The following is a 27,333-nucleotide window of genomic DNA, read 5'->3' as shown; positions in this document are numbered from 1 at the left end:
GTACACAGCCAACAGTTTACAGATTTAGTGGAGATGGTGCAAGAAACTGGCTCACTTTGCAACAATTGTCAAACATGTGAATGTCATTCTTACAACCACAGCCTTTAGCATCAAATTTCTCATTCTTCATGTATATATGGGTCAAACCACAGCTGTACCAGGCCTGCAGCTTGTGTATGCTGCTTTTGAAATCAATCAAAAGTAAGTTTTGGGGCACATTTTCACATACCCCGCACATGACTGCTGCTTGAAGCATTTGTCTGATTTAGTCTGCCTTTTTCTCTAAAAAACAAAAAAGCCACTAATCATTATGTTTCTTTTGAGACTTGTTGTTATTGCATTTTTTTTTCAATTACACGTTTTATTTAAGAATATATAATAAATGGATTGTTGCAGGGAGTTTTAAGTGTACATTACTTGGATTGTACATATTTTCACCACTAGAGGGCTGTAGACACCAGTGTCACCTGGATGGGTGAGCTGGGAATTTGTATCGGTGTTTGCATACCAACGTATAGTGTGTCCTTTTTATTGTCTCTCAGAGAGGACTGTGTGATGTGTCAGCTTTGTTGTTCCTGCCAAGTCTGATCCTCCACTTTCTGTTGATGAGGTCACTGAACTTGTTCACCTGGTACAAAAAGTTGTCATGCTTAGAGATATCAAGTTAGTTTTTAAGTTTTGTACAATGCAAGATGGATGGGTGTAGGAGTAGTTTACATCAAATATTATGATGTGGCATAGAAGGGGGGGGAGAGCACACACCTCACATCTGTATAATTTAAGTCTAATTTAAGTGTATAATTAAAATCCTGCACCACTCAGTAACAGTGGTATTTATGATGGTATTAACATGCAATACAACAGCCTTAAACTGAAAATGATGATCAATACTTGCATGTTGCTATATGCCAGAAGTGGTGAGGGTCTGTCAAAGTGAAAATAGACGGCCCAAAACCTTTGAATCCACCCACGCTACGTGCCTGATCTAACGAGACCGCAAAAAAAACCACACTTCCCCTTTTTGTTTATTTTTATTTTACATGAAAAGAGAAATATCATATTAACAAAAGTGTAAGCATATCTGTGAAATCTGTTTCATGAACCTGACACCTGCAGTATATTTCCTGTATGTGGACTGAAGCTGGCATTTTCTAGTCAACCCAGATTAGGTGGTATTTTTTATGGGTAATACTAGTGTATTGCAAGTGTGGCAGGGCAACTCTTATTGCTAAGTCTGATCATAAAGCACTTTCAGTGTGTACTTGTTTTCGCTGTAGCCTACTACTAACCACACACTGGTGCAACTGAAGTAGCTTGAGTTAGACTATTATGTCATCAAGTGATTGCACTCTGTCCAGGCTGCTTTCATCATGATCAGCTATCACTATTCTCTCTTCGTTTGCTTGTAGGCTTGCATGCTTTCTGCTTATATCCTTGTGTTTGAGTTGCATACATCAGACCTTTGTGCCACAGTTGAACCAACCAAGACTAAAGGTTACATAATGTCCATCCACGTCCAGCCGTTATGGGCTACTGGTTGTGTAACACATTACAGCCCTGGACATAAGAAGAGTCATATTCATGAGTATTTGTAGACATGCATCCATTCTGAAAAGATTGCTTATTAAAGTCTGACGGGTTTCCCCTTGAGATAATTCCCTCTGGCCATCCTGTGTTTGGACAAAAGCCAAAGATTGTTATTGCTTGTTATTGCTACTGTGTGTGACCACTGGCCTCTCTCATGCATGTCCTTCCAAGGTTCATGGCTACAGACAGCTGCTATTATTAATAAAGCTATCATTTCGTACGATCCTCCATCCCTTGTTTACATCTACTATCTCCTCCCCTCAAAGCACGAAAAGATGCTGCTGGTTGTTTATCACAGCTCCAGTGTGGTATCGTCGTGCCTAAAACGAGGAGGCGAGGAGGAGGGGGCGGTAAAAAAAAGAAAAAGAAAAAAAAAGAAAAGAAAGAAAGAAAAAGAAAAGAGAAAACAGCTCGGCGCACTCGACAGCAGCCAATCAGCAGTCTGGTTTCTCTTCAGCATCTCAGAGGGACTGAACCATCGGGTAGTCTTGATCCCAGGCAACAGGGAGGAAAGATAGTTGAAGGCTCCTCGCTGCTTAATTATGATTTTGTGAAATTCGCGAGGAGCTGGAGGATTACGTCACCAGGTAATTAAAACGATTTGTCGTATTTACTTCATAAACAATAAAAGATACAAAAAACGTAGTTTGTTTTGACTACAAGGTAGACCTGCATGTTTTCACAACCTGGAAAAAATGATTGCCAGCCTACACTGATTCATGTGATTCATTTGCGGGTCTTTTTTTTTTGCAAGTTTCTGCATGTATTTCCTTTTTATTTAGAATTTCCTGTAAAAGGATTTATTTTGACACTGCTCGATTCGCGCATACCTGGGCTGTACCTAATGTTCCGGACAGGCAGACTCGCAAGGGCTGACAATAACAAACGGATCACGTGGACGTGTGAATCTGGCGTTTGCAAGTTTATGTAACACGTTTCGCTCAATAAACTCACTCGGACTCTGTGGTTTAAGCAGCAGCTGCAGCCATGTCCACTGATATAAACAAGAGCTTTCTCCCCTCATCCGTTTATCCTTTGAACGCAATGAGAGCGAGAGTGGAAGCTCCTTTAATAAGCACCATTAATGGTTAGAAAAAAAAAAGGGGGGGGGGGGGGAGCTGCTGGGCTACGAGTAGGTAGTTACATAATTAGGCACGGGAAGAAAAAAAAGATCTGTGTCATAATCCGATGCTCAGCTCTGCTTAATTTCAAATTAATACAAGATAATCACATTAATATGTCCAATTGCGACTGTCTGTGGTGGTATTAGGTTGTGGTTTTGAAGGAGCCATTAGTGCATTATTTTGGAAGCAGTGTCACTAAAGCACTGCGCGAACACAATATGTTTAATTCCTCTCATCTAATGGCGCTGCTGCCATTGGTTGAATTAGGTATGGCTGAGAGGAAGACAGTCACTGAGTTTGTCCTAGATTTCACTGTGTAGGTTTTTTATTGCACTCGACCAGGAGCCTTTGGGTTCTGTCGCAAACAATTAATCTCACGGTGTAAATCATCTTATTTTGTTTGTGATGACTCAAATTTAGGTCAGATATGCAAAGTCAGTGGGGTTTTTTAGACAGTGAATACAAATCAAACGGGAGGATAGCTGGCATTGGTGTGCTCTGCTATATTTTTATGTTTCAGCTGAGACATTTGGTTGCATTTCCACGAAATTAAAAGACTCTAAAATGAAAAGTTATACAACACAGTCTACCCTCCCAAAAATCTTTAACCGTACTCCCTTCAGAATGCATTTTGTTGCTGGCTCAACAGGCCTTTCTCCCCATGAGCCATGTCAGGGACGCTTCTGCTGTCTCTGGCATCATGTATCCTGCTCCAATGTGCAGCTGCATAAGGATCCCTGGGCTTTGTTATTACCTCCATTTGCTGCTGCCAACAATAACCACTGCGTCGTGTTTTAAACATCTTATTTTTCTACAGCGTAATGCTTGCCAAGATCTCTGGCTCACAGAGCTGTTCAAGTGTTTGGGGAGGCGAGGAATGACAGAGACAGCGTGGTGGTGACCTCAGACCTGGGCTGCGGCATGCTAATGTCGTGTCCTCTCTCCTTGTGTGGAGAGTGAGGACTGGGGACTGAACAGACCGGGATATATTTAAGGGGCTGTATTGAACTTTTTTGAAGAAACATGGGGTTGTTAGAACTAAACAAGCGACTTGAGCGCAGGGTGAAGCCCTGAGCAGACACCGGGGTGGTAACAGTTGACTGACATGGTCACATTCCAGAGCAGCTGCCTGGAAAGGATAGGTGATCTAGATAGAAAGCAGATGGGATCCCTCCATCCCCACTCACCATGATGGCATGATGAAGCAGTAGGTTACAGACACTGTCTTTTCTCTCTCTCTCTCTCTCTCTCACTCTGACAACAGTGTCATCATTTTGTGACTTAAACACCATCTGCCAAACTAACAGATTAACACCAAATTTTTCTCCCTCTTTTTTTTTCTTTTTTATCGCCTGCATGTTGTCTGCTGTCTGATCTGCTCCCCTAAGAATGAATAGAATGTTCCACTCGTGGCAATGTATTGTTGCTATGAATAGACACAGTTCAAAATGGGTCGATTTATAGTTAAAGCACTCATCTGTGCAGCGTATTGCCAGAAGGAGAGTGTATGTAAGCATGCTGTCATCCAGTAACAGATTTGTCTCTGGAGATCTGCCCTTAACCAAACGGCTTCTCATTTGTATGTGGCAAAGTGGGACAAAAAAAAAGTGGCACAAGGCAAATTTGATCTGTAATGGTAATGTTTGTCTATTTTTTCTGTATCGGGCCAAATCCAAGAAAAGGCAATGAAACAAAGACTTTCAGAGGGCCACATTTCAGTTCATCTCAGTGTGTGTTGTGCCTTATCCCAATGAACTCTGTGCAGTGTTAATTTTATGTATCATTTGAGGAGGCTTGTTGTACTGAGTACTTGGGCACTTAACACTGCTGACAATAAATTCAAGGAGGACGGTGAAAGGATTCCTTTGTTTCTGTTAGATTTAGTTGCTCTCATTAAAGCACAAAGGAAAACACAGTGAGCAGCTAGTGTACTGAAAGGATGTGGATCTCCACAGAGAGTGAGGTATATAATCACAGTACCTCAGTGTCGCTGCTACAGGAAGCAATTGCAGAATTGCTTAGAGTATTATGAATTTTATGTAGATTATGTTATGTCAGTTATTAATTGTATATGGCATTGCAATATAGATAGTAAAAATCTTGTTTCAAAAAGAAATTTTGATAATCAGCAATTCCTTTAAGGACTTTTTCAAGCTTTTATTTGTTTATTTATTTAATTTTGGAGCGAACATCTTTTATAAAGTCAATATTTTTAGGCTCTAGGAAACAGTGGTGGATATTTATAGACTATCGCCCCTAACCGGTCACGGCAGGTGGCTGCCCCTCCCTGAGCCTGGTTCTGCTGGAGGTTTCGTCCTGTTAAAAGGGAGCTTTTCCTTCCCACTGTTGCCAACTACTTGCTCATAGACAGTTGTTTGATGTTGAGGTTTTCTGTGTATTATTGAGTCTTTACTTTACAATCTAACAACAAAGATAAATTCAAATTAAATGTTGAAGAGATTATATAGCTATTATAATCAGTATTTATACTACTATTTAGTTGCATGCCTACATGAAGTTATATTAGTTCCATGAAGAGGAACATCATTGATTTGTTACTGTGATGGGCTGCCCAATCTTGAAGAATCCATCTCAACTCATTGAATTAGCTATTATTCAAATAGTTAAATTCAGATTTTAGGTTATCTGAGTCACAGATATGCTGAAAAATGTTTTCAGCTCCAGCATGTTTTCAGTTTTAATGCTACCTTCATAAACACATACCTGGTTTGTGAGCTTTGATATGTTCTTTTTCTAAAACTTTGTTGCCTATTTTCTGTTTGATATAATCAAAGAACCCGTTGTCTAGGTGATTGTGGGCAGCGTTGTCCTGTTTTCATGTTTCATTCTAAAAAACAGTTTTAACCTGATTTCAGCATGGTTTAAAAGGTTCTTACTTCCCCTTCTAGACATTTTAATGCCTAAAAACTTCAAAGCTGGTATGTCCTGACAGCTCTTGATCTGACTCTCCTTCTGCAATTTTAAGTAAAATCCCATTCCACCTCACCCTGGCCTCTCCTTCCTGAAGTATGGACACAGGTTGAAAATGTGAGGTAGTAAGTCTTAAGTCTTAAGGAGTAAAATTACAATCCATTTCTGAAATTCAATTAAATCAAAGTTAAGACTCTTAAATTGAAGATACAATTTGATTATGAGCAGTAAAATCATGATAACTTAAAAATAAAATAAAATAAAATAAAATAGCACTCAGCATTTCCACCACATCCCAACAGTGCTCTGTTGGAGTGTGGAGGTCATTTGAGTACAGCAAACTCATTGTCACGTTCAAGAAACCAAGTTGAACTTTCTGATATGTCACAAAGTTCAAATCTGTGGTCTCTAAATGATACTCACTTGATACTAAGAATCCCAAAGTGTGCCAAGGAAATATCACTTTCCACTAAAACTACCACCAGCTTCATTTGTTAATAAAAGGCAGGATGGATCCATGTTTTCATGGTGTTTATTCAAAATTCTGACCCAACCGTCTAAATGGTGTAACAAAATCTGAGGCTCATCAGACCAGGAAACATTTTGCAATCTCATATTATTACATTTTCATGAGCTCATGAGAACTGTACCTCAGTTTCCTGTTCCTAGCTGACAGGTGTTGCACCTGGTGTGGTGTTCTGCTGCTATAGTTCCTCTGCTTCAAGTTTCAGCTTGTTGTGTGTTTAGATGATGACACTATTCTGAATGCCTGGGTTGTAACCAAGGAATTATTGAACTATTTCTGTCAGCTCACACTAGTCTGGCCATTCTCCTCTCAATATAACCTGACTGATGTCAGGCAATTTCAGCCGATGCTTACTGGATATTTCCTCTTTTTCAGACCTTTCTCTGTAAACCTCAGAGATGGCTGTGTGGGAAATCCCAGCAGATCAGCAGTTTCTGAAATACAGAGATCACCTGATCTGGAACCAACAACCATGCCATGTTCAAAGTGACTTAAATCCCTCCTTTTCCCCATTCTGATGCTGGTATTGATATTCAGCACATCTTCTTGATCATGTCTAAAAATGCACAAATATTTATATAGGTGATATAGGTGGTAAATACATTACTTCAGTAAAAATGGTAATGATTTTCTGTTCTCCTTAATGGTGACGAACTTTATTGGTAATCCATTGAGACTTCAGCAACCTCAATAACTCAGTCTCAATTGTCTTGGCTGGAGATCTCGATGACATATGACTACAGAAGCCCCTGCCATCAATAGTGGTACTCTGCGATGTCACCGTGTGCATGCGTGAAGAAATGGCATGGGTCAGACAGAGAAGCCACTTGCCTTGGACAATGGGTTCCCAGTGTCTATAGCTGTGAATGCTATTATTCAGACACATTAATAATCTCTTTTTCCTCACAAAGATTCAACATTCTGAATATAATGGCTTTATGCAGTGTCAATCTTTTAACTTTGGTACGTATTCAAGCATCGACCGTCCTTAGCTAGGCCCTGTTTGTGATTGTTAGCTACAGGATTGTGGAAACAAAGCCCTTCATATTGCCACTGCCACTGGGGGAGCGTAAAAGCACTTCATTGGTGACTCGAGGGAGCTGCTTAAACTTTGTTAGCCAGAGCAGACGGTTCGAACCGCAGGACGCAGCATCCCGCTCTGGTTTGGTTCTCGTTTGTATCTTTTTAAAACCGACGTGAGTACAACTTCTGGCAAATTGTTGTAGAGAGTTTGTTTGGGTGTACTTTGCAGTGGCAGCACTGTTTCTTTAAGGATGCTGAGCTGAGTATGGGAACAGCTGAAAGGTGAGCAGAAATGCATCATCCAAACATAATGCAGGGTTTTGTTATATTTATAGAATGAAAAAAAAAAGCTTTTACTGGCTTTTTTCTTTTTGTCACTCCTTTGTATGTTTATGTAAAGCTGACTTGAGAAGAAGAATTTGCTTCTGTGGCTGCAAATCTGACCGATGTGTTAGGAGAGACTGAATGAAGTGACAGTGGAAAGATGTGTGTCCTCACAGACTGTAGAAAGCAGAAATAAATTTGTTTTTACTGATTATAAGAAGGATTTTGACCTTGTATTAGTAGTATGAGCACCACTTTCAGTTTTTATGCTGCTGGGTTAATTGGTTTAATTAAATTTCTCTCCCTCTTACCCCTCCCTGACACTCACATCTGTACACACCCATAACATTAACCACTTTCATTCTGATCTCTCCCACAGCACAAAGAGAAAAGAAAAGTTGGCTAATCAAGACACTGCACAGAGGGAACCAAATTCCTGCACAAACATGGCAGACCAGAAGTAAGTCGTTTTAGCTGTAGTATATGACACTACAAGTGCTTCCAGTCCACAGTTTTGTGTGTGGGGTGTGTGTGCGTGTTTTATACACTCCTGTTTCTTGATTTGTGTGACACTGAATTCCAGAGATCTATTTATAACTCTCACTTCTCTACCAGAACCGTGATGTCTGCCCATTCACAGGCAGTGTGAGCACTTTTTTTAAACTGCACTTTATCTTAGAACAGATTTATTTTTCCAGAAAATCCTCCTCTTCCTTTCTGGTATCCATGTTTAGGCTGTACGTTTCTTTCCTCTCTTATCCGATGATTGTGATCAAATCCATGAGCTTTTCTTGTAAATGGAAAATATTACAGGGAATTATTTATGTTTCTTGATGCACAGCCAAAAACTCACATGCTGCAGGGGCTGCTTTTCCCAACTCACTTAATTTCTTATTCTTTTACAGACCTCCTCTGTTGTGACTATTCACAAGTCTGCTTAGAAAAGAATAACTTCAGTGCATGTACACTTGATCTCAGTAGCAGTAAACTTCCTTTTATACTTCTGACATCACATGGATAACCCGATTATTTGCTATTTTACCTTCCAGAGACAACATAGACGATTTTAAAGTCCAGACAGCTAAGCACCCTAATATGACTTCGGCCCCATTACGGCCGCATAGTGAACACTCTAAAGACCGGGCATCCAAGAGGCTTTCGACCGAGTCCAATGGGACTAGCGACGGTGGTGTCGGGTCATCTACACCGGTGGAGATTACTGCTTTGGAAGAATCATTTCGACGCTTCGCCATCCACGGCGACACTCGTGCAACCGGCAAGGAGATGCACGGCAAGAACTGGTCCAAGCTCTGCAAGGACTGCGGCGTGATCGACGGCAAGAACATCACCCTCACTGACGTGGACATCGTCTTCAGCAAAGTCAAGTAAGAAAGACACCGACATTATTGCACACTAAGGATACAATTTCAGTTTGGATTAGTAGAAAGTCTTTTCCATCATATTTGGGTTTTACCTTCCAATTTGCAATTGATTGTTTAAATCACTTAGCTGTTGTGTCGCGACAGAAGCGCATATTTTATTTATTGCATTTGTCATTTTGTAGATGATTGTTGGTAGAGAATTGCAAACATTTAGAATTGTGGTTCAAAGAACATAAAACTGAAAACTATTTCGTTTCTGTTTCAGAACATTTCAAAGAACTAAATTAATGTTTTTAGCAGGTATCAACCTTATTGTACAGTAACTATGAACACATGAAGGGCATCTAGCTATTATTAAACTAAACTTTAGTCATTAATAAGTAAGTCAGTCACGATCATCAGTTTATAAAGCCATCAAAATATCATAAACAAATCCAAGGCTCGGTTTAGCAGTTTCTGAATTTCATGTTCTGTTTCAGAACATGCTGTTCTTTCTTTTATTAAGGAGACTTGTAGTATTCGGTTGGTCAAAAACAGCAGCTAGAACAAAATGCCAGGATGGCTCATCTTATATTTCCTCAGGCTGGGCTGATTCACCCTTTACTGTGACCTCAATATTATTTCGCCATGGGAGTGAAAAAAAAAAAAAAGTCTTCTGCACAGCTGTGCCCATGTTTACCAAATGCACCGAAAATCCGGATGCTGTCTAGGCTGGTAACACTTTTAAGGTGAGCGTACATGTGATCCACGCCACATTAAAAATGAATATTGTTCCAGTGTTGTTCACACACAATACGGGACTTGTGTGCAGTAGCACAGAGTAAAGCTGATGTAAGGAGCGGGGTTTTTACAGCATTGGTTTGTGCGACCGTGCGCATGGTTATTTTGGAGTTTTCATTCATATACAGAGAGGCTTTGAACTTGTTTCATCCTGGTTGAATGATCTGAATAAGGATTATTACGCAAGACGGCACCAGAATTGCGGAGTACGGCTGGGAGCCACACTTCATTGTGTCTACAAGAATGGAGAGAAAAAAGATCTACTCGGGAATCTCACGTTGATTTAGCAGATTTTCCATCTTCTACCTGCATATAGTCCAATCTAAGTCATTTTTCATATACATTTACTGGAAGAGATTCCAAGATTATACAGAAATAGATTGTTAAACACATGGATGGATATTGAAATGCACCTATCGCTCTCTTAGTCTGTCCACTTCACAAAGTTGTCTAAAGATGGAAATGGGAGGGTGGAAAAAATGGGTAATCCTGTCCGATTTCAGGTAGACTTAGTCCAAAACAATATTTTCTTTGAGCACGAGCACAGCAGCGAGAATAATGGCAAATCAGTCATAATACATTCAATGCATTTAAGAGTTTTAAGAGCATTAATAAAATATTCCTTCCTATTTCAGCTGTCTGTTTATACAACAAACAGAAGAATCATTTTTCTGAGCCAACCACATCGACACCTTTGCTGCTGGCATGGCAATTTGTGTTTACATTTACAAATATTTTTCTGGACAGAATGAACTTAGACTGTGAGTCTTGTTTACATCCAGCTCTACTTGTGAGCAGTATTTTGAAGTGTGCAAATAATATGATGGCCCAAATTTTAAGGAACAAAGTATGCCCAATGGCTTTTTGCACATTTTTCTTACCAGTAATTCTGTGTAGTCTCATTAGGTCTCTGGATATGTGTGTGTTTGGTGTGTGAATTTACAGGTGCCGTCATCTGATTCCCTCGGGTTCTAATCCCAGGTGGTGCAGCAGGCAATTCTTTCAAGACTCACAGCTCTGGAGTGTGATCCAGAAAATATTACTGTAAAATGTGAAAAAAAAACCCCACACATGTGGTGTTTGTATACCTAGCCGTCACCGACAGTATAAACAGAGATACAGTTCTGGGGGAAGGGCCCTTTTTCATGTAGTTTCTGACTCCAGGCACAGCTGAGTGGGGGAGGGCTGGCATTGCAAGAGATGCAGATCATCACTTTCCTTTTAATCAGTGTTGGAGAATGCATGCAAAAAAATTAAAGATCTTAATGAGGACTGGCAAATTACAGCATGGCCCAGTGACTCATTATTTATTCTGGATATGGAGGTCTGCTGCACCACATTAGGTCTCTGCTATGCTATGTGCCTGCTTGGAACCAGAATGCTACAACATAATCTGAGATAGATTCATTAATTTGTAACGACATCTTATTTCCAGGGCTTTGGTTGTATTTCCCATAGCCTGTATATAAAAGATGGGTATAGCCACCAAGTCAGAGAGTAGTTTCTAAATGTTTTGAGGCCTCGATCATTCTTGCACCATGTTTTTTGTTTTTTTTAAAGCGAGGGATGGGACTATATTGGGATAAAGTTTGTAGTATTTTTATGTTTGTGTAGATACTAAACTAAGAGTGAAGAATTTTGCGGATGCAACTCACACAGATGTGTGTAGTCCTTAAAAAACCCCACCGGCACATAGCTTGATGTGCTATGTGTAGATCAAATACTGATTGACTGAAAAGTAGGTCTGAACATGAAAGATAGTGAAAGCAGCTTTTTGTTTTTAGGCCTTTTTGTCTTTATTAGATGAAGAGATGAGATGAAGTGGGGAGAGAGAAGCAAGCGCTTCGTGTTGGAGTCGAACCTGGGCTACTGCATTTAGCCCTGCAGCATATGGTTGCTTGTACCTAAAAAGGGGTTCATCACAAAGAGGTAGAAGCATTAAAAAAGTCTTTGTTTCCAAAGACTCTATTCAAAAGGCTAACATAGCTACCGTGACATCATCCATAGGCATCTGATAAGCCTTGAGATAAGTGGTTCTCATTTTCATAAAAGAGGATGTGAGGTGCAGTTCTGACTGTGAAACTGCTCATGCATTTCCTAACAACTTGTCAGTCGCAATTCATTAGCCAATGTACATGCCACCGATAACCCTCCCTTTTAGTACATAGTATAACCAAGAATTACAAAACAGACTTAATTTTTATCAAGTGGCTCAGACCATAAACCCAGCAGGGAAGTATTTATAGAGATCAAGTCAGAGAGCCATTTTTCGCATAGGACTGGAAGTCTTTTTGCAACCACAGCTATCGCCATGTGGTGTCCTTCAGATAAGAATGCAGGTTTAAAGCAACTTACATTGGTTGCATTGTGCAAGCATTGGTTTATAACAAACAGACAGTTGTTATAAAGGGAGACTTGGCTATAGAGTTAAAAACTGCGTTTTCACAAGTCTGTAACCACAGTTAGCCAGTTTGGCATTTTCACACTGAAGCCTGAGGGGTTTGACTTACTGTTGGAGCCAGCCTCAAGTGGCCTTTACAAAAAAATTGGCGCAGATGTTGAATTCATGTTTCATCCCTGGAAGTCACTGCTTGGTTTCCTTATTAGTGAATGTGATCATGGGTAATACATTCAGTCCATATGCATCATATATTCCAAATGGCTGATATATGTCAACAGACAGCAGGTCAACTATCAGTGTCCCTGCCAAAAATAAGTTATAATGACCCTCTGACTTCTGTCCTTTTCAACCTCATGACAGCCTCGTTAGTTTCTCATCTTCTGTTTATTTGCACAGATTAGCCTTTTGTATTCTGTGAGGAACTGAACCGGTCAGTGTGGGGAGGTCTGCAGAGAGGAAACACAGCTATGTTCCTTGCACAGGAATGGCAGTTTAAAAGTCCAGTTTCCCCTCTGACAATAGACAGCATGGAACATACTCGGGGGGGAATGAAGCTCCCAAATGTTCAACACTGATGGATTGCCCAAACAAAACCAGTCACTGAACAAGTGAAATTAATAATAAACCAAAACATCTCTGTTTACTGTAGCTTGTTTCTATGGCAGCAGGTTGCCAGGGGAGACTGTGTGCTTTATAGGCTGTTGTTTAGGTGTTTAAGTTTATCACCACAGTGATAGCAGTTTGTGTTTGTGTTGCTATGAACTTTTCACATGGAAGTTAAAAATGGCAAATGGCCATTTAAACAAGTGGAGCAATTTGAGATGGAGAAAAATTGACGTGATGCAGGATTTTCAGTTCATACAAGCGGTTTGATCCTCAGATAAACGAGAAGTCAACACCCTTCCAGATACATGGCTGAACTTAGCAGACAGCTACAGTCAAACACATTTGGGTCTAAGTGCGTGAGCCGAACACATTATGATGGATGATTTTAAGAGACGGCCTCAAATGCGAGCTACACTCTGTGGAGTTGCTAAGGCGACACATAAGTACTGAGACACACTGGGAGACGTGAAAGTTTTCCCATTGTTTATCTCAATAGGATACCATCTCCATGCTGTCTTACATCTGCCACATTAAAGTGATCACACATGGCTGAGTGTAGACTGTGGACTGTCATCTTAACCTCAAACTGCTCTGAAACACATTAGTACTTGGTACTATGGAGGACCTAAATTCTCAAAAAAGTCAATAAGAAAATGACCATGCACCAGGAAAAATAAGTCAATGTAAGTATTTGTTTAAAAAAATTCATTTAAAAGTTTTATTTTTTCATTCATCTGCTTTTATATTAATTTCCCAATTAGCTTACTTTCTTGTTTAACACTACAGGCTATTTTCAGCTAGACTAGCTCATTTCACCTGACTTGTAACCATTTCTGTTGCAAGTCTTTGAATGACCAACCAAAAGGACCAAAGGTGAATCAACAACACTGTGACTGATAGCTCCTTTATTACCATACTGAAGCAAAATATGCCAAGGGGAATAGCAAAAATAAAATAATGAATAAATGGGAAAATGCAAAACTAAAATACTACAGGTATTTTAGCCCTAGCAGGTCTTAACTGAGGTAAAAAAATACAGCCTCAAATGAACTATAAAACATGACATATCTCATCGTGTCATTATTTATTTAAGAAAGGGCCAGGATGGATGCAAGTGTTTGAAACTACACCCTCCCTGCTTTCATAAGAATTAAAAGAGTAAGGTGCTGGTAATCAAATGCACTTGATAACAGATCATGAGCAAGTATGACCACCTCCATAAAAGCAGAAGTTTGTTGTTCTGGTGCATTCAAATGTGTTACCACAATGCCAAGGAATGCACAGCTTAGGTTTGTAAAAATGGATCTGGACAAACTGTCTGGACCTTTGGATAGATGAAACCAAGGTGGAAATCTTTGGCCGTAATTCACAGCGCCAAACTAAACACAGCACATCAGCACAAATACCTCATACCACTTGCTACCATACTTTTAGATGGGTTTGACTTTGGGCTTAATTTTTCAGTTGTCGGCTCTGTGGCACTGTGCAGTCAGTGAGTGGACCATGAAATCATCTGTAAAATAAACTAATCTAGAGGTAAATGTGCAGCCATCTGTCTGACAGCTAAAGTTTAGCAGAAACTAGGTCATGCAAAGGGACAATGTTCCTAACCACACTAGCAAATCTACAAGAGACTGGCTGAAAAAGTCAAATGCCAGACTTTCAACCCAATTGAAATGTTGTGGTGGGACCTTGAGAGAGCTGTACATAAACAAATGCCCGCAAACCTCAATGAACTGAAGCAACATTGTCAAGATAAGTTCCTTCACAACGATTTGAGAGACTGATAAGGTCACACAGAAAAACGATTACTTCAAATTGCTTTTCCTAAAGGTGGTTTTACAAGATATTGAAGCCTGGGGTGTGTACTTGCTTGCTTTGATGTTTTGGCTTAGGTTTTGTTAATTCAATAATGATTTGGTGTAATACATCATGTATTGCTGTAAATCTTCAGTGTATTTAGGGTATTTACCTAATTTTAAGGCCTGGTAAGGACTAGATCATCTTTTTCCTATGACTATACTTTTCGGGGTTAGGTAATATACTATAAAGGTGTTGAAACTCCTACTTAAATGTCCATTCTTTCCTCCTATATTACAGGAAGAAATCCAGTCGCACCATCATATTCGATGAGTTCAAGGTTGCGCTTGGAGAGCTGGCCAGGAAGAAGTATAAAGACAAGACTGGAGAGGAGGCTGAGGCAGAGGTGTTCCAGCTGATCGAGGGGAAGTCACCGGTCATTTCAGGAGTCACAGTAAGATTCGATCGGAAAGTTTCACAAGTTTCACAACACGTCTCCTTTTTCAGCAGTAAAAACTCAAACTTTCTTTGTGAACTTCTTCACAGAGAGCCGTCGCTTCCCCAACAGTCAGTCGTCTTACGGACACCACCAAGTTTACAGGGTCGCACAAGGAGCGTTTTGACGAAACCGGCCGCGGGAAGGGTAAGGCGGGACGAGTAGACATAGTTGACACTTCTGGATACGTTTCGGGATACAAGCATCAAGGGTCGTATGAAAAGAAGGTGACCAAACCCACTGCGGGCAGACCCGTGTGAGGGCGAAGACAAGGAAATAAACATTTGATCAACTACTAGGATGATTTTCTATTAAACAATTACTCATAGAAAGCACAAAAGCATAGGATTTCATATTTTTTCCCCATCCATCTATTTTATGTGTGAGTGTGTGTGTGTGAGAGCGAGCAAGCGAGAGAGGTGTTTTTGAGTTCCTCTCTTCGTGAAGTGTGAGAACTGGAAAACTGTTTACATCTATTTTTACAAATTCATCACCAGCTGGTACATTCCTGTCTGATAGCAAGTTACTGCCAAACACTGAAGAGAACAAATGAGAGAAACTGCTTTGCTATGACTATTTAGGCTTTGTTGTTATGATAGGGCCTTGTATTTATTGAGCACAATGAGCAACATGCCAAGAAAAACAAAAGTGGGACAACAGTTTGGTGAATATACATTTGCACTTTTTAATAGAAACATTTGTTCCCATGTTTAGCTGATTACACGGTTTAGCTTGTTTTGCCATTTCAAAGATAATTGGCACAGGTTTTTGACAGAGATCATTGATTTTTCTCTTTCGAAACCTTAAATTCATTCAGATTTCAGCGTTGTCTGTTCGCCATCTGCACTTAGTAACTGTTTCGTCTTCATGAAATCTGCTGTTTGTTATTTTATGAGCTCACACTTGTCTTTTCAGTAATCTGCCTTTAGTTCGAACCAAGAAAATCGTTTTTTGGGGAGATTTTTTTGTGAAAGTTAGTCACCCCTCTCAGACTAAATATTTGTGACCTTTATCATACCTTCTTGCTTTTGTAAATACATATAAAAACAAAAGCTCTCCCATGCAGAATTTAACGAGCTTACTTAAAGCTCTTACACAAAACCTAAAAGGACTTCCCTGTTTTTTCCCTCTTAGTCTTTATCTAGCTTTATCATACCATATTTTATTTAATTATACACAAACTGTTTTGCTAACATGCATTTTAAGTAATAAATTGGTAAAGAGAAAGCTCTAACAACAGATGAGATGAGCCTAACTGTACAAGATTGTATTTTTAACATTTTACTTCCTGATCAGATTTCTATACAGTAGTTCTAATATATTTGTGGTAAGATTGTGTATATTCTAAAAAGGTTAAAGCCACATTAATTTAAGACACTGGCTTCAAGTTTTATTTTCTATTTGTATTATGTATTGCTGTACTTTGTGCATGTTATGTATATTGCATTTGATTCAGCAGCATATAGATGACGGTAGGAGTCTGTCATATTATATTGGAACTGCTGTGCCTGGTCTAAGAAGAGACTACTGGGTGGACAACATTGTGTTGTTAAAAAAAAACATTAAGTAATGAAATTGTGAGACGACAAAATCTTGTATTGTTTGAAATCAATATGTATGAACCTGTACGTGTACAAAGTCAGCTAATGCTCTAATATTTGTTGATAAAAATCTCCTAATGCGCAGTCATCCAAGGCACAGATTTAACTGAAGAAAAAACAAACAAACGCAGGGATTTTAATGTTTCCTTACACACTGTATCAGAAAAAGGGAAAATTGCAAACGAGTATTATACTTTTGTAGAATATTTTTCCAGCAGAATGACAGATTCATGTCACACACTACTTGTAGCCTCAGCTGATGAAGACTCGTGCATCAAGTGCAAAACTAGCAGCTATCAGTGTGTTTTTGTAGCTTGAGTATGATCCGTTTTCTGTGCTTAATGCCAAATACTGTGCACCTTTTAATGTGGAGACACAATATTGTCCTTTTTTCCTTCAAATAACTTGTAATGTACTATTATGCCCCAGTGCATGCAGTGTGTTTTCTGTTTGTTTTTTTGTTCTTGTTCTTTAGATCTCTTAAAGTGTGTTCATGATTTGTAGTGCATTATTGAAAATTAAAAAAAAAAAAAAGAAACCATGCACGCACACCCTGGAACCTCTGCTGAGTAGGTTTTGGAGTGTCTGTTGAAACAGTAGTTATGTTCTTGCTTTCTTTTCTTTCTTTTTTTGTGGAGTTTACTCCCTACAAGTAGTACCAACCAACGATCTGTAACATTCATATAAAAAGAAAAAGAAGACATTCAGCTTGTGTAGCATCCAAACCTCTAACCTGGTTTGCCAGGGCTTGATTTAGTGTTAGCAAGAGGAAAGTGCATGTCTGCCTGCGCATCTCTCCAGCCCGAAGGCAGAGGTATAAATAAAGTCACAGTGCAGCTGGAATCTAGATGCATTCATTCCACTGCGGCGTGCAAAGCAGATGGAGACTGACCTACAAACAGAAAAAAAACTAAAAAAGGAGCCAAAAGAGAGACGATCCCACCACAGATCCAGGAAATGCATTATGACCTTTTCACTAACACCCCCCCAGAAAATCATTTGTTAATACAACAGCCCTGTCACACACTCATACACAAAGCTTCCTGAATGAATTGCCTTTCCCCGTTACTGTTTACATCGAGTAAATGCAGCTTATGCACATTTTTTTAAATAATAGAAACATTTATAAAAAAGAATAAAATAAAAAAAGGTATAGCACTTACTACAATTTTGCAGTAATCTGCAGTAATTTTAAAAATAAAATAATTTAAGCAGTTTATATTTGCTGGCACATGCTAATATGACGGTCGGCATAGTCCTGCTTTGATATTTTTATCCTGGCATGCATCTCTTTGTTCAAATTCTGCATTAATGTTCCCCACTTCCCTTCAGCTCTGCTAACAAGCATTCATTTGTAGCCACCAGAGACCTGCAGAACACAAACACAGACACATTTAAATCACAAAACCAGCCAACAAGGGGGTGAGTTGAGATTGAGATTACATCAGTTTACTCACACTGAGCATGTAGGTACAACAAAATCAACTGTCAGCACTAATACAGCATTATCTTCTTACCTGTGGCTTTCTTGCAGCATATCTGAAAGTTCTTTGACTTTCTCAGCTTCCTGCACTTTCTTCCTCAGCCCCTCGATCTCTTTCTTCAGTTCCTCTACTTCGGCCTGAGCTTCTAAACACAAACTGGGACACTTAGTAGGGAAAGCAGCATGTTCGCTTATGTCACAGTGGCAAGTACACCCACCTCTGATCTGAGACACATGTGAGCTTTTCATCATAGATTTCAGATATTGGCGTTCTAACTTGATGAGCTGCTTCTGCAGAGCAACGTTTTCCTCTAAAACGACCCTCAGCTGCTCGTTCAGTTTGCCCTGTGTTAGAGTGAACACTGTGAATAAAGTTTACTCTTATGGTTCTCTAAAGCTTGGTGTTGTGTTTGAGTGGTGGATCAACTCACCACCGCTCTCCGAGCTTCCTCCAGCTGAGCGGAGAGGTTGTGCACTTCAGTTTTGTGCTCTTCCTCTCGTGCTGCCGCTTGAAAGCGAAGTGCATCAGCTTCCCGCCGTAAGGTCCTGACCTCAGTTTCCCGACTGGAAATATCGCTTTCCATCATGGAGAGGATCTGGACTGCCTGAGCTGAGGCCAAAAATAGAGATGATAGGAAGACATTCGTTATCTCAGGCTTCTGTAATCAGATAGCGCATTCCTCAAAACCAAAAGTCCAAACTTACACAGGAAGTTGTTGTTTTGATGCAGTGACCTCTCCCCTGTCCAGTGTTTGTCCACGAGGTTGAGGAGCATCTCCAGGGGTTTCCTATAACTACCCTGGGAAGAGAGTTCAGAGATTCCATGAATAGATGTGCAAAGGAAAACCCTGCAGATGAATGAGGAATGATTCACGATGTCATTTGCAAATCAGTAAGAGGACCGAAATAGCTGCCAACCTTTTTTTTCTTCTCAGCTTGCCCAGGCTGGCTGGAGCTCCCGTCTGTTTTGTTGAAGCTGGAGTAGGTTAGTCGTGGAGGATGCAAGATGGGGTTAAAAGGGTCAGACAGATTCAAACCAGGGCGTCGTGGACTGGGAGGCCGGATATTAATAAATGAGGAACTGTGACGGAGGCTTTCATCTGGTAAAAATTACAAAATGTGGAATGAATAAAGAAATCATAGCTCAGGGATTTTGTTAAACACAAATTTATTTCCTACCTGGATTTGGGGTAAAATGCCCTTTAGCTGGATGTCTGGTTTGTTTGGGAGAGTCCTTTTGCTTTGGGTTTCCATGAGCAGGTCTACGTTGCTCTATGTAGGGGCCAAAGGACACTTTTGGTCTTTCAGGCACTTTTATTGAGGTGCAGCTTTTTTGATGAGACAGATCTTTCATCTGTGACCCTTTGGACTCACTGTTATCTGACGAGTTACATGTGGCACACACACATAAAAAAAAAATCCCAGTGATATTAATTGACCTTTGACAAGCACGTTGTGTTAAAAAAAACCCACAGGAAAAGAGTTATGTCGCCACCTAGTGGTGATTATACACACTGTCACACGTTGTTTTCATAATTGCTTACTGATAAGGATTTCTTACCTTCAAAGAAAGCTTTATTCTCATAATAATTCTTCTGCGATCTCAATTCTAATAAGATACTGACATAGAAAAAAACTGCACTCTCCTAAACTAGAAAAATAGGCTTACCAGTTTTAGTGAGTGGATACCTGAGGATGGATTTAGCAGTTTCCTAAAAATAAGAACAGAGCTACTTCATAATGAACTTTTATACTGTTAATGTTATTTAATCTGTAGTAACAATAAAAGCACCTGTTTGGGAGTTGAGCTCATCTGTTTTCTAAAATCTTCAGAAACTTTCTCTTTGAAACCTGAAACAGTGGATGGTTTGGATTTATCAGAAGTTAAAACAAAGAAACATGAATTAGTCAGGTTTGATTTTGATTTTTGGAGTTGGACATCTTACCATCGGCCTCCTTGTGAAATGACACAGAGACAGCTTCACTTTGCTCTCCATCATTTGTGGCAACAAAGTTCAGCTCAATATCACGAGTGTCGGTCAGGACAGAAAGGCTCTTGGTTAAGCGGTCAGTTAAAGCTGGTCTGCGATCACTGCTTCTGAAAAACCACAAATGAAACAGCAAATGGTGCCGCTTGAGCAACCGAGGTTGAGAAGACTCGTCTCGCTGCATTTTCATGTGCTCCACCAGCCCGAAGATGCATAAAACGGCAACAAATCTACTTATGATTCTGATTCATAAAACTGTCAATGTGGGCACACATTTCTGTTTCTTTTTTTCTGCCAATTCAACATATGTACCCACGAAACCTCATCATTAAAAATGAAAAGGATCACTTTATAGCAATGTTTTGTCAAGCCTTACTTAATCTCCTTACTATCATTTCTCGGTAGCTGCCTGTGCTGCTGGTCTGAAGAAATTCTTGTTTTATGAACAACAGCATACACTCAATGGACACTGTATTAGGTACACCTTTTCAACTGCTTGTTAATGTAAATATCGAATCAGCTGTTAACATGGCCACAACTCACTGGATTTATGGCTCGTGCTCAAATAAAGCTCAAATAATCTCAATCTGGTCGTGACAGTGACTTCAGTGTATTGAAATGGCCTCCACAACCACCAGATCTCAATCCAATAGAACATTTGTCGGATGCGGTGGAAATGAAGAGTCACATCATGGATGTGGAGCTGACAAATCTGCAGCAGCTGTGTGATGTTATCGTGTAATATGTCCCAAAATCTCTGAAGAATGTTTCCAGCACCTCGATTAATCTGTGCCATGAAGAATTAAGGCAGTTTTGAAGGCAAAAGGGGTCCAAATCAATACTGGTAAGGTGTAACTAATAAAGTGTCCATGAGTGTATAAGAGAAAAACAGTATTTTCAAAAATATATTACTTATAAATCTGGTATCAGATCTTTATTTGACTCTTTCATCAAACAGAATGAGCTGAAGCTCATTTACATTAAGGATTTTGTGTTCAGCATATGTTACGTTTCGGTGTGTCAGTGTTTTGTTTTTGCATGACTTATGTATTTCCTGCTTTACTTTGAAAGTCTGTGTTATCTTAGTGTGTTCAGTTTACATTTTCCCTGTCTCGTCAGTTCTAATTTGCCCCAGCTGTGTTTCCCTCCTGTGGTCCATTCCCTGATTGCTCCTTCTATGTATTTAAGCCTTGTGTTTCAGTGTGTCATGGTCGCGATCTCCCCCGTGTTGTAAATAGTTTGGTGTTTTGTTGTAAATAAATAGTCTGTTGTAAATAGTTGTGAATGGGTTTGTTAATACTTTCGTCATGGGATATTTTCGTTTTGGGATTTTGGTGGAGAGCCTTCGTGGTTTTATTATCTTATCTTTGTTTTTCTACGTTGCACCCCGGTTGCCTAGGCCGGGGTGTAACATATGGGGGCTCGTCCGGGATCGCTGGGGGGTCCGAGGACCGCTTCAGCCGTCTGTCTTCGCTGGAGGGTCCGGGATCGCTGGAGGGTCCGAAGGAGGGACAGCTTCGGCCTTCTGTCTTCGCTGGAGGGTCCGAGGACCGCTTCAGCCTTCATCCGCCTTCGCTGGAGGATCCGAGGGACCGCTCCAGCCTTCTGCAGCTGGTGGGCTGCGTGTCCGTGTGTGCAGCTGGTGGGCTGCGTGTCTATGTGTGCAGCTAGTGAGCTGCTCGTCTGTCTTCGCTGGAGGATCCGAGGGACCGCTCCAGCCTTCATCCGCCTTCGCTGGAGGATCCGAGGGACCGCTCCAGCCTTCTGCAGCTGGTGGGCTGCGTGTCCGTGTGTGCAGCTGGTGGGCTGCGTGTCCGTGTGTGCAGCTGGTGGGCTGCGTGTCCGTGTGTGCAGCTGGTGGGCTGCGTGTCCATGTGTGCAGCTAGTGAGCTGCTCATTCGTCGTCTGCTGGAGGGTCCGTGGGACCGCTCCAGCCTCCATCAGCTTCGTCTGCCTTCATCCGCCTTCGCTGGGGGGAGGGTCCGTGGGACCGCCCCAGCCTTTGTCGTCGCTGGAGGGTCCGTGGGACCGCTCCAGCCTTCATCCGCCTTCGCTGGAGGGTCCGAGGGACCGCTCCAGCCTTCGTCGTCTGCTGGAGGGTCAGTGGGACCGCTCCAGCCTCCATCAGCTTCGTCTGCCTTCGTTTCAGCCTTCGTTTGTCTGAATCAAACTTTTCACTTGGGGTTACATGTTTGATTTTTGGGTAGGGGGAAATGTTACGTTTCGGTGTGTCAGTGTTTTGTTTTTGCATGACTTATGTATTTCCTGCTTTACTTTGAAAGTCTGTGTTATCTTAGTGTGTTCAGTTTACATTTTCCCTGTCTCGTCAGTTCTAATTTGCCCCAGCTGTGTTTCCCTCCTGTGGTCCATTCCCTGATTGCTCCTTCTATGTATTTAAGCCTTGTGTTTCAGTGTGTCATGGTCGCGATCTCCCCCGTGTTGTAAATAGTTTGGTGTTTTGTTGTAAATAAATAGTCTGTTGTAAATAGTTGTGAATGGGTTTGTTAATACTTTCGTCATGGGATATTTTCGTTTTGGGATTTTGGTGGAGAGCCTTCGTGGTTTTATTATCTTATCTTTGTTTTTCTACATTGCACCCCGGTTGCCTAGGCCGGGGTGTAACAGCATACCTTCGATCATCAATCAGATTCAAAGAGAAGCTCATCTGCTGAGGAAGAAGTTCAGAAGAGAACTGCATCAAGGCAGATTTACGCTCAGCATCTCTGACTGAACAGCTATCTGTAAATCAACGAGGAGAACTTATTATTTTAAAACCTGACATGAGATGAGCAAATTCTGGGCAACAAAACAACATCTTACCTAGCTTGCGCAGGGTGGGCATGGCATGCACCAAGTAAAGGCGGTACTGTGGATTATTTTTGGCCAGAGGGTTGAGCCTGAGGTCCAACTCTTTTAACGATGGCAGCTCAAACAGTACTTTCACTTCTTCAAGAGAAGGTATGCAGTTATAGTAGAGGATCAGCCTCTGTAGCATTTTTAAATGTTGCACACCCTGAGAACAAACCAATAGAACGGTTAAGATACAGACTCTGCAAATATTATTAGTCATGCAATATATTATATTACTTGATGTACAAAATATACAGTATTGGCCGATATCAGCATAAAAACATGCAGTTTTAGTGTTCAGGGTAATCTTAGGTGTGCTGCAATAGGCTTACATGGGATTTATACTTCAGTGGGTAATTTAAACACTAGCCACCATAACCCCCCCCCCCCCCACGAAACCCTGCAGCTTCCCTAGAAATGTAACTACATGTTAGGCCAACACAGACTGCATCTAGTGTGATTAGCATGTTCAACGAGGACTCACAAATGTCTTCAAATTCCTAGAGGGAGATTGCTCAAACTATCAAATAGTTTATACACCACTACTGCACTTAATCATTTATAATTATTAAACTCTGACTCTTTCTTCAGTAGTAGTATAAATTGTGAATTCCATTTTTTTTTTAAAAACAATCTAAAACTAACCTCAACTGAAACGAGTGCATTACAGGAGAGATCCAGAGATTTCAGACGGATAAAGTTACTCAGACCATTTCCCAGGTGTCTGATCTTCTCCTCACATGTCCCCGGAAGGCTCAATGTCCGCACGTCGCCTATTTAAACAAAATTAAAAAAGTAATAACTTTAAGATGTTATGGTGATGTGGTCTGGAGCAGGAAGCATTTATTGCTACGCTAGCTCTCGTTAGCTTATCTACTGATGCTCTGGCCTGGCAGAGTATCTAGCTACAGTACTTTCCAACAGCAAATGTCTGATGTCCCTGTCTCACCCTTAAAGTTAGCTGCTGATTACTCCTACATAGTGTATATATTAGCTTGGATGTAAAGTTACCGAGACACGGGTGTTTTAGCCTTAATCTTTCACGTATCCACTGCTCTGTTAGTGTTGTCAAACACTTCGCCGCCATACTTTTCGAAGTTCTGCTGCCTTCATGGCCTGAAAAATAAATACCGTCTTTCCTGTTTCACTTTTGTTACTGGAGGTTTTATACAAACCGTAAGTAAGTAAGTAAGTAAGTAAGTAAGTAAGTAAAATTTTATTTATATAGCACATTTCTAGATAAAAGATCATTAACTACTACTTCTTGTTATTTGCTAAAGTTGTTAGACGTCAGTTTATTGAGAGTTTGAGTGTACATATTAAAATATAACTTTGAAAATGCAGGTTAATATTTTTTAGTTCGACCAAACATATTCAGCTAATTAATGAGAGCTTTCAGATTTTTTGAAAACAAAATTGCATTGTTTCAGATATCTGTATAAAACACGGGCTCAAAAAAAAGATGAGAAATAATCAAGTAATCCGTAAAGCATTTCAAACCTGGTGGTCATTTTGGTTAGAATAGTTGCAGGGTTTACGAATGGCCTTGAATGCACCATTTTGCGCCTGCGCATTGCCAAATCCTTGTTTGTCACGTGTCAAAACAAACGGCCGCTGTTCCTGCTACAATTGTGGTTCCTATCTAAAGTTTGGTGCTGATTGTTTTCTCTGTTTGTCAGTGAAATTTTTTAAATTTTGACACCGTCTCCAGTTTTAATAGCTAACTAAAAAGACGCTGATTAAGACTGTAATTTTCCTGGTGTTCTCTAGCCGTGTCTCCCAGGATCAATGGCGTCCTATCTAACAGAGTGGGTCACGTCATGTTTCAACATAATTTTGACAGCCACTGCACTCCACTCCTCTTACAAACTATTTAAGGTGGGTATCACTCAATGTAGTATCTGTGTGTGGACATTTATTTGTAGTAAATGAGTAGTTTCTGCTTTTAATAAATGATAGTAAACTTAATATCCTTGGGTTTGGCCTTCTTTCCTCAGCTATTTCCCTTTATTTTAGTTTTCTTTTTCTTTTGCATCTAACTTTTAGCAGTAAACCGTAAATCTTTCACTTGACATTTGTGAATCTATCTATCCAGCCAGTATCAAACTTGGTCATTCTCTCTCTGCAGGTCCACAGAGCACCTTCAGTAGGCTTCTTTCTGCTTGGGATCTCTGCAGCAATTTCCCTCTTGCATCCCTCCAGCCCGTACCTAACCTCCCTGCAGAGAGAAGCAGAATGGGCTGCTGAGGTGCTGGCTCCAGTGTTGGTCTCCTTTGATTTCCTTTGGCTCAGTCAGGACCATAACACAGCACAGATTCTCCTCTGTGGTTCTTGCCTGCTGCTCGGACTCTCTGACTGGCTCTCAGCAGATACTCTCACAATTATGACTCGCTGTCTGGGCCTATCATCCCTCTCCTGCTGCCTGATGGTGTGTTTGTTTGCTGGTAATGCTTCAGGGGCCTTTGGGAGCATGGCCCTCAGCCTCCCCTTACTGCTGACTCAGAGGTTTGGAACAAAAACTTTTGCTCCTCTGCTTTTTCCAGCTGCTACAGAAGGACTGATGAAGTGGCTTTTAAAGGGGTCACTGTTTATAGGCTGTTGGGTATCAACTCTTGCTCTTGGCAAGTTTCTGTTTGATGTGACTGACCAAGCTGTCTATTTAAGTTCATAGAAATCTCTGGTATCTAGGACTGTGACAGATGTGACTGACAAACTAGAAAAATGCAGAAATCTAATATGCCTATTAATGTGTCAATATAATAAATAATAGCTCCAGTAATAGCTGGTTCAGCCTTCTCAAGGATTTGACAGTTATCTTTTTCCTGCATCATCCTGCAGCATTTTTATGGCTCATAATGAGCTTTTGGGGAGTAAATGAAACATGGCAGTAAGCATGTATGTAGTAAAGACAGTGAGTCTGTGTTACTTTATTTAAGTGAAATCTATGCACACTGCCTTTTGATAAAAACAAACATTATACTTGTGTAAATTAATCCCAAGTTAAAAGAACTGGTTAAAAAATCCTGTGTTGAAGGTAAGGGGGTTTGTTGTGGGCTTGTCTCATATCTCTACCTTTTGCCTCCTTGTCTCCTCTGACCTTTGTCTATCTGCTCTGTAAGACCCATACTGTTTCTATGTGTGTGATGATGTCTTATCCTCACCTCACTAGGAGAGGAATCAAGGATGTAAGAAATAAGTTTGCGGGTGGGGGGTTGTTGAGGGCGGTACCAAAAAGTTAAACATGATTTATGAATTTGAAACGTATCTATTAAAAAACCCAAGAAACTGAAGGTGCCAGCTGAGGGTGTGGGAAGCTGAAACTTTTAATAGGATTTAAAAATTGGATTTTAGGGTGACTGGGATTTCCTATTCCTATTTCCTATAAAAATAAATAAGCGATATAGGGAGATTCAGGGAAAAGCATAAAGAAATAATTCTGGATGAAATTAAAGATGGGAAAATTTTCCAGCATGATAGTACCACAGCATGAATATTACAATAGTCCTTTTTGTAATGCTTGTTTTTGCTTGCCTCTGCATTTTCTGGAACATACAGCCAAACCAAGAGACCATGACTGAAGATACCCTTTTTGTAGAAGTCTACTTAACATATGTTGTGTTTGACTATTCTAAAGATGTCATTTGTATATTTGAACTTCCTGTATGAATTTCCTTTTTAGCAGTGTTCTTCCATCTTCCGGCTCTTCTAACAGTTTTAATGTTGTGGTTTCCAGCTGCCTCAGAGTCTGGGTGATATTTGTTCTGCAAACTCAGCACGATGTCTGTTTAAGAAAAAAAAATCTGCAGTGGCTGAAGGTTTTGGCCCAGCCCTTATCTCATCACAACTGTTTGATTCTTATCAGTTAATTTAAAGAAGGAAAAAAAAACTTTCTTGGTTTGTATCAGCTGTCTTGGTACTTGAAACAACCTGGCCTGTTTAAACCACCCTCGTTTCACTGTGTCCCATGTCATTTACATTGACCTTGTGAGATATTGATATTCCTTACAGTCATTTGTAGTGGACGCTGCAGAGGCTCCCTCAAGATTTCAGGGGTGTGAGCAGCTTCCTCAGCAGTTTTTCCTTTTTGCAGTATATGTGCAAGCATCTGTGCCTTTCTCTGGGACTGCCTATGTCAGTCTTCAGGGAAAAGATGAACACTGATGCTTTTTAGCATTTTTGTGGGAAATCCAAAATGTTATGGTAATTGTTGCCTTTTAAAGTGTTAGTTTTCTATTTTTTGACCATTTAGAAGTTTGACATTTTGTATTTAACTTGTTAAATAAACAAACATGTAAAACCTGACAGCCATCTCACTGTTGTGCTATCTATCATTGTTAAACCACTTTTTTACTCCTTGAAACCATTCCGATGTTTTCAGATGCATGAAGCTGCAGCTTCTGATTTTTCCGAGCACCTTTTATGGTCACTGTC

General features: G+C 40.4%; 3 protein-coding genes across 14 annotated transcripts; 2 read left to right on the top strand and 1 right to left on the bottom strand.

The window, feature by feature from the left end:
• Positions 1-1,915: 1,915 nt before the first annotated feature.
• On the top strand, positions 1,916-17,180 carry tppp (tubulin polymerization promoting protein). 3 transcript variants are annotated; one of them, XM_086311968.1, is made up of 5 exons: positions 1,916-2,174; positions 7,895-7,975; positions 8,565-8,900; positions 14,785-14,938; positions 15,031-17,180. In XM_086311968.1, exons 2-5 carry the CDS (start codon positions 7,962-7,964, stop codon positions 15,238-15,240), a joined length of 714 nt encoding a protein of 237 aa, XP_086168094.1. In that variant the 5' UTR covers positions 1,916-2,174; positions 7,895-7,961; the 3' UTR covers positions 15,241-17,180. The 3 variants fall into 3 exon arrangements, with proteins under 3 accessions (XP_086168094.1, XP_086168095.1, XP_086168093.1); XM_086311969.1 differs by lacking the exon at positions 1,916-2,174 and adding an exon at positions 7,014-7,131; XM_086311967.1 differs by lacking the exon at positions 1,916-2,174 and adding an exon at positions 7,324-7,473.
• On the bottom strand, positions 15,652-24,036 carry cep72 (centrosomal protein 72). Of its 8 annotated transcripts, none has more exons than XR_015131545.1 (14): positions 23,914-24,036; positions 23,548-23,675; positions 22,873-23,065; positions 22,683-22,791; positions 20,011-20,162; positions 19,857-19,915; positions 19,734-19,776; positions 19,244-19,444; positions 18,983-19,164; positions 18,770-18,863; positions 18,496-18,674; positions 18,099-18,409; positions 17,745-17,950; positions 15,652-17,473 (listed from the first exon to the last, which is right to left on the bottom strand). XR_015131545.1 is itself a non-coding variant. In XM_086311962.1 (14 exons), the coding sequence occupies exons 1-14, from the start codon at positions 23,987-23,989 to the stop codon at positions 17,890-17,892; spliced, it is 1,716 nt and encodes a 571-aa protein (XP_086168088.1). In that variant the 5' UTR covers positions 23,990-24,036; the 3' UTR covers positions 15,652-17,889. The 8 variants fall into 8 exon arrangements, 7 of the variants coding, with proteins under 7 accessions (XP_086168088.1, XP_086168085.1, XP_086168089.1 ...); XM_086311962.1 differs by having other exon boundaries at positions 15,652-17,950; positions 18,099-18,210; positions 18,283-18,409; XM_086311959.1 differs by having other exon boundaries at positions 15,652-17,950.
• LOC147319384 (transmembrane protein 276-like) lies at positions 17,310-27,195 on the top strand. Of its 3 annotated transcripts, none has more exons than XM_086311972.1 (3): positions 17,310-24,536; positions 24,673-24,780; positions 25,031-27,195. In XM_086311972.1, exons 1-3 carry the CDS (start codon positions 24,453-24,455, stop codon positions 25,571-25,573), a joined length of 735 nt encoding a protein of 244 aa, XP_086168098.1. In that variant the 5' UTR covers positions 17,310-24,452; the 3' UTR covers positions 25,574-27,195. The 3 variants fall into 3 exon arrangements, with proteins under 3 accessions (XP_086168098.1, XP_086168097.1, XP_086168096.1); XM_086311971.1 differs by having other exon boundaries at positions 17,310-24,576; positions 25,031-27,192; XM_086311970.1 differs by having other exon boundaries at positions 17,310-24,780; positions 25,031-27,192.
• The last annotated feature ends 138 nt before the right edge of the window (positions 27,196-27,333 follow it).

The sequence above is a fragment of the Aulonocara sp. 'chitande type north' Nkhata Bay genome, linkage group LG11 (genome assembly GCF_057382095.1).
Source record: "Aulonocara sp. 'chitande type north' Nkhata Bay isolate Kocher_YH1m ecotype deep benthic linkage group LG11, A_spYH_male_GT1.1, whole genome shotgun sequence".
Taxonomy (NCBI): Eukaryota; Metazoa; Chordata; class Actinopteri; order Cichliformes; family Cichlidae; genus Aulonocara; species Aulonocara sp. 'chitande type north' Nkhata Bay.
This window is presented reverse-complemented; position numbering and strand designations above follow the sequence as displayed.

What these genes read in the sequence shown, in the direction of transcription:
- LOC147319384 (XM_086311972.1), top strand. Translation starts at nt 24,453, where the DNA reads ATGCACCATTTTGCGCCTGCGCATTGCCAAATCCTTGTTTGTCACGTG. An exon ending in CTGTTCCTGCTACAATTGTG is followed by an intron (nt 24,537 to 24,672) that starts GTTCCTATCTAA and finishes GGTGTTCTCTAG; the next exon opens with CCGTGTCTCCCAGGATCAAT. An exon ending in CCTCTTACAAACTATTTAAG is followed by an intron (nt 24,781 to 25,030) that starts GTGGGTATCACT and finishes CTCTCTCTGCAG; the next exon opens with GTCCACAGAGCACCTTCAGT.
- cep72 (XM_086311959.1), bottom strand. Translation starts at nt 23,989, where the DNA reads ATGGCGGCGAAGTGTTTGACAACACTAACAGAGCAGTGGATACGTGAA. An exon ending in ATTTCACAAGGAGGCCGATG is followed by an intron (nt 19,916 to 20,010) that starts GTAAGATGTCCA and finishes CCACTGTTTCAG; the next exon opens with GTTTCAAAGAGAAAGTTTCT. An exon ending in AAGCTGAGAAGAAAAAAAAG is followed by an intron (nt 18,864 to 18,982) that starts GTTGGCAGCTAT and finishes CTCTCTTCCCAG; the next exon opens with GGTAGTTATAGGAAACCCCT.
- tppp (XM_086311967.1), top strand. An exon ending in ACAAACATGGCAGACCAGAA is followed by an intron (nt 7,976 to 8,564) that starts GTAAGTCGTTTT and finishes TTTACCTTCCAG; the next exon opens with AGACAACATAGACGATTTTA. An exon ending in CGGTCATTTCAGGAGTCACA is followed by an intron (nt 14,939 to 15,030) that starts GTAAGATTCGAT and finishes ACTTCTTCACAG; the next exon opens with AGAGCCGTCGCTTCCCCAAC.